Here is a 6,006-nt window from a genome sequence, read left to right on the forward strand (position 1 = left end):
TTTGGAATAGTTTTTATAATTGAATAGATAGTTAGGTGAGAAAAAATGATTAATTGATATATATGATGTAGTATTTTAATCTTTTTGTGACTTTTAATTTTTTTTAATAGCCAAAAAGTCATGAGCCAAACCAACGTTATGGCAAGAGAGCTTCTAATGAATAATTTTTTTGGGGATTTTTCTCTTCCTGTTGAATTTCCAATTTTTCTTGAATTCCAAATTTTTCCTGTTGAATTCCAAAATCCTATAATGATGTTTAAGCCCCTACATGCTTTTGTTTTACATCATAACCAATGCAGTCACTACAGGAAATGATAGTTTTGGCAACCAAAATATTGGTCGCCAAAAGTCCCATTTTTGGTTGCCGAATGTAATTAGCGACTAAATTTTTTTGTCACCAAGTTCGTCGCCTATACCCTGTCGGCTATAGTATTGGCGACTAAACTATTTTTGGTCGCCGAAAGTTAAACATTTGGCTACTAAACTTTGGTTAGTCGGGAAAGGTGATCTTTTGGTGACTAAATTATTGGTCGCCGAAATTGATCTTTTGGCTACTAAAGTTTGGTTAGTCGGCAAACGTATCTTTTGGTGACTAAAACATTAGTCGCCAAAAGTTCTCAAAGAAAACTAAATTAAACTATCAGAGACTAAAATTTTAGTCGCTAATAGAATACGTACATTTAGCAACCAAAAACTTTAGTCGCCAAAGGATGTCATGTTTTTAGTGACTAAAATATTTAGTAGCCAAAAGAACTTCCCTCATTCTGATTTGTTTTAACTACTATGTGGTTTGGTCACAAAAAGCCATTTGGTTATTTTTTGCTACTAAATTATTGGTCGCCAAAACAATTGCTTACATTTTTTGCTACCAACATATTTAGTCACCAAATACTATATTAATTTTTTATTTTTTTTTTAAATTTCTAAACCACCTGTATCCATTATTAGTGCAACCTATTCCCTGTATAAACAATATAATCCATCAATACTGAATATATTATCAACCATTCAACAACGTGCACATATTTCACTTCCAACCATCTAAAATATTTATATTCAACGTCTAATTCTATATGTAATACAAATTCCATACATAATAAAGGATTAACCAAATTTAATATCCAAAAGGAAATCTATAACACACCAAAAATTTATTCTGTACCCGCCCCAAAAACTAATTTGTACCACGTCCAATGCTAATTTCTATCGGGCCAAATTTTGGATATTTACCACGCCAAAAAACTAATATGTATGAACCACTATATATATGGACGAAGATATAAAAATAATGCCCTTCCGTACTTGTCAAAAAAAGTCATATCCACGTTTGTACGTCAAAAACCAGCTGCAAAAAAAAAAAAAAAAAAAAAAAAAAAAAAAAAAAAAAAAAAAAAATTCATTAGTATTGACTAAATATTGGCCAATTTAAAATTATAAAAAAACATATAAAACTCGAAATTAAGTAATCTTTTCAAATTAATCATTAGTTTTGCATACTCGAATATATATGAAATAAAATTTTTGATATTCAATCTGAGTACATACAACATATGAATCTAGTTGCTCTATCCGAGTACATACAACATGAATTAATATATACATATTAGTCCTTCAAGAACCATAATAACTGAAACATCAGTTCAAAAAAAACATACCACAAACCCATATGTGCTACTCTCTATTGGCATTCCATAAATCATGAACCAAGCAGCATTACAAATGCATCCCAAAACTTTGAATAATTGGATTTTAAGGTTTAATAGCAACACAAGGATATGAAACTAGTATAGTCAAGTGTATGCCATAGATATAAGGAGAAGGAGCCTAAAACAGATACACACTGATAATATTTATCATTCACACACTGCAATAAACGAATTTCTCCACTTCATCAACTTTGCTTTAACTATATTAGCAATGTTCATAAATGGTCGATTCATGATAACAATAGCCACTTTAGCTGTTACCTAGGCATAATTTTCCACAATGTGATTCAATAATACCACATCATCCTTGTTCATCCTGTACCTCTATTCTCCTCTTCTTCAATGTGATTAACACTAACTTGGCTCAAAAATTAGTTGCTCAACACATTTGAAAAACTTGGCTCAAATTCTTAGGCTGTTACATTATTCCCCTGCACATTTTTCATTTGACTGACATGTGTGCTTGTGCTTTTTTGTTTGTAATTTAATAGTTATAATGTTATCATGTTATCATTTTAATTCTTCTATTTTATTTATTTATTTTTCTGTTTAAAAGTCATCACATATGCATCCCTCTTTTCTGAATTATTAGGCTCCAGTTTTGGTTGTGGCTTGTAACCGTGCTAATTATCTTGAAAGGGCTTTTAAATGGATATCAATGGATATCAATTGATTGTGTTGAGTTTTAAATTTTTGTCAACCCAATTCACCCCCATCAGGTTGCCTTTTTTCTTGTTCCTGCTCCCATATAGTGAACTGCGAACAGTGAATTACATCTCATACGAGGGCACCAATATACATTAAGCTCCATGGAAAACTTTACCCATAATCAAAAAGTGAAAGACCAGTGCAATCAAAGGTGACAATGCTTGTGCTTTTTTGGAATCCTATGAGCTTTCATCTTCAAAAGTTTCCAAGGATATTACATGGTTAATGGTTAATTTAGATTAAAAAGCTGTAATGAGATTATTAGATAGTGTACATAATCTTCCTAGAGTTAGTTTCTAGAGACGACAACCACTACTTGTGGTAGCACTCTTGGTTGTCCTTCATTTTGTGCACTTATTTTTTTTTTATATGGAATACAATTTGTTTCTAATCAAGATTTACATAAAATACACCAATAGGGGGACAAACGTGCAAAGTGTCTTCTATGAATTGAATCACAAGTACAAATTCAAATTACACTATTCAATACAAATATTAAATAAGCTTTAGATTGTACCTGGAACAAGGCTGTGCGTTAGATGCCTGCACTGTAGGGATAAATGATTTGCCATAGGTCTGCAATAGTTGATACCTTTTTTCAGACAACTTCTTCAGCATTTCAGCAGACTTAGCCTTCATTTTTCTTAAATGTTCCTCCAAATCCTCATCACTCATATAATCCTTATTGCAACACCCTTGGCCTGAGGAGGTGCTGCCGTTCAAATCTTTGCGCTTGATTCCTAGGGCACTGTTGTGGCTCAGTTTCTCAGCCACATTACAATCATTCACCACGGAACCTTGAGAAGTGGCAGTGAGCCTCATCAAATCGATTTTTTCCTAAGAAAAAGACATTAGAAACATCAAAAACATTACACAGTAACATCAGAAACGTTTCTCCTATAACCTACACATGGTCCAAGAATCCCAAACAAGTTTTGAGAGATATCTTTCCCTACATATACGTTACTCTAACAACCAAGTCTAATCCCACTCATTCAGCAAAAAGAAAGTGTCATTGCCACTCCCATGCCATTCACAAAGGTTCCTTAATACCCATTATCATAAACCTATGTTTCTAGTATATCAATCATTTAACTTGTCAAAGAAAAAATAAAAGTTTCACAAAACTTACTTTGCTTGATACCTCTATCTGTCTGTTTATCTCTTCAAACAGGAGGTCAATTTCATCACGCAGCTTTTGAATATCAGTAATAAGTGCCGCTATTTGTGCACGACAACTTTGGTCAAGAGTAGACCCAGAAACCACAAAATTAAATTCACAAGTTATCAATTCATATTGATAAGAATTCCAATGCATTACAACTTCAAGCCAAACAGAGTGTATATTCTTTCTAGTCTTTCACCCAATGACCAACTCTTGCTTTCACTAATTCAACCACATCAAACCAGAAGGGTTTTTCTATCCTGAATAGATCATTTCTAACCAGTCATATATGGACCATGAAATCGCATAAAATATTGGCTCCCAGAAAGTCTTTTTTAACCCCATAATTTGTTATCTAACCACCATAAACAGTGTCCTTCCAGAAAAGACATGGCACAGAGAACTTCAATCCCTTTAATGTTAAGACACAAGACAACAAAGAGAAAAGATAAATAAATAAATACTACTATAAAACCAATCAACCACATGGTCTCACAACAACATAACATAATAAAATTTCAATGTTTAAAATTAATAAAATATACAAATACATGGATCATCAATATCTTGTAACCGTGCTAATTATCTTGAAAGGGCTTGTAACCATCCTGGATATCAATGGAAATCATTAAATTTAATGGTTCAATTTGTAACAAAATAGCATATAAACCAAAAAAAAAAATGCCAACACAGGAAAAAAGCAAAATAGATTATAGTAACAAACATCATTTCAAAGAATACCTTCACACATTCCAAGATTGTTGCCCGATGCCTCTGCACTGCTTGTGTATCTACTATGATAGCTCTCATCAGCGTGTTCAAAGCAACATATCTGAGAGAAAAGGACATGATAAACAGTGTCAGTTTGAATATCAGCAAACCATTATAGAGAGGGGGGAAAAAAAGAAGGGATCCACCGGCAGCAGCCTTGTAGCTGCAACCATCCATTGCCTGAAATACTCTACCCCTCTCCTCGTGATTCACAATTTGTGGTACCCTTCTCTAACCCCAATCTATCTAAGAATTTGTCATCAACCATCCCAGAGAAATCTACCTGCCATTGAGAAAACATGGGGGACTTTAAACATACTTGAATACAATAAACAATTCACAAATCACAACGCATATCTAGATACTTTTCAACGATTTAAAAAAACAAAATTTTCTAACAAAAATTGTATTAAGTTGAATTAGATTGAATGATATATGTGAAAACACCTTGCACTAGGGAAAAATAATATTTTGAATTGAAAATCATATAGTATGTATCTATTCTATCTATTCTATCATATTGAAAATCACCCATTTGATTCTAGGGTCCAGATGATACAACAAAGTAGAGCTGAGACTTAAGGCAACTGTGCATGGTTGAGTTGGAAAGCAAAAACAATTAAAACAATACTAAATTACATATATATTTTCTTCTAAATCCAAACAACCCAACAGAGAAAAATCGAAAACATTCGAAAACCCAACCATAAGAACATAAATTACCAATTTAATCCTAGGGTTTTACTAAATCTCAAAAACCCATCAACTAAACCACAAATTGCAAACAACCCAACAGAAAAATTTTAGCAGATTGTATAGGTAAACAAAAGTAGATTAGATTTTTGAGAAGCCTAAGAGACATTTTATCAAACAGTTTGAAGGCAAGAAAAAAAAAAACAAACAAACAAACAAATTGAAAAGCCATAACAACTTTCCAAACCAACAATTCATGGGGGGCAACGAGCCATTCGATTTTTAATGGTTTTGATTTATATATATGGATATATATATATATACATATATACATACATACAAAGAGGACTAGAAGAGGAAGAAACAGAGAGTGGTAGAAGAAGATTTCAATGAAGAAAAACATTGATGGCTCTATCGATACCCAGAAAAATGGTGTAGAAGAAGACCTAATCACCAACCTAGATTTTGTGTCAAAATGCGAACTGCACAGAGAAGAGAGAGCTTGCAATCGGTGCTCCAGTTGTCGGCGACCGTGAGGAGGAGTGGCGAAGGCACGGCTGGTGTACCGGTGGTGAGAGAGGGAGGGAAGAAGAGCAGCGGAGAGGCAGAGGGAGAGGGAGAGGTAGACAGAAACGTTGAAGAGAGAGAGAGACAGAGGCGCTGGTCTGTTGTCTGCGAACCAAATATATATATATATATATATGTATATCAATGATTGAGGGCCACAATTTTTGTGGCTCAAATGGCTCGAAATTGTTAAAATAACGTCGTTTTAAGTATAAAACAATTTCAAAATTGTCAAAACGACGTCGTTTTAACAATTTTGAATCATTTGAGTCACAAAAATTATGACCCTCAAACATTTTCTATATACATATATATTACACCATTACGGACTAAATACTTTAGTCGCTAATTATTTTTTAATGCGTCTGAAATTTGAAATCTCCTTCCACATATATT

General features: G+C 33.2%; 1 protein-coding gene across 5 annotated transcripts; it reads right to left on the reverse strand.

The window, feature by feature from the left end:
* Positions 1-1,025: 1,025 nt before the first annotated feature.
* LOC114310504 (uncharacterized) lies at positions 1,026-5,696 on the reverse strand. 5 transcript variants are annotated; one of them, XR_014340564.1, is made up of 6 exons: positions 5,502-5,640; positions 4,531-4,633; positions 4,321-4,411; positions 3,547-3,652; positions 2,932-3,251; positions 1,026-1,345 (listed from the first exon to the last, which is right to left on the reverse strand). XR_014340564.1 is itself a non-coding variant. In XM_082887971.1 (5 exons), the coding sequence occupies exons 2-5, from the start codon at positions 4,616-4,618 to the stop codon at positions 1,306-1,308; spliced, it is 525 nt and encodes a 174-aa protein (XP_082744097.1). In that variant the 5' UTR covers positions 4,619-4,633; positions 5,502-5,640; the 3' UTR covers positions 1,026-1,305. The 5 variants fall into 5 exon arrangements, 4 of the variants coding, with proteins under 4 accessions (XP_082744097.1, XP_082744098.1, XP_082744096.1 ...); XM_082887971.1 differs by lacking the exon at positions 3,547-3,652 and having other exon boundaries at positions 4,545-4,633; XM_082887972.1 differs by lacking the exon at positions 3,547-3,652.
* Positions 5,697-6,006: the final 310 nt, after the last annotated feature.

This window comes from Camellia sinensis, chromosome 9, assembly GCF_055761805.1.
Source record: "Camellia sinensis isolate YWXY chromosome 9, ASM5576180v1, whole genome shotgun sequence".
In the NCBI taxonomy this organism is placed as follows: Eukaryota; Viridiplantae; Streptophyta; class Magnoliopsida; order Ericales; family Theaceae; genus Camellia; species Camellia sinensis.

What these genes read in the sequence shown, in the direction of transcription:
- LOC114310504 (XM_082887970.1), bottom strand. Translation starts at nt 4,527, where the DNA reads ATGGATGGTTGCAGCTACAAGGCTGCTGCCGGTGGATCCCTTCTTTTT. An exon ending in CAATCTTGGAATGTGTGAAG is followed by an intron (nt 3,252 to 4,320) that starts GTATTCTTTGAA and finishes TCTTTTTCTTAG; the next exon opens with GAAAAAATCGATTTGATGAG. An exon ending in AACGCACAGCCTTGTTCCAG is followed by an intron (nt 1,346 to 2,931) that starts GTACAATCTAAA and finishes TTTTTTTTGCAG; the next exon opens with CTGGTTTTTGACGTACAAAC.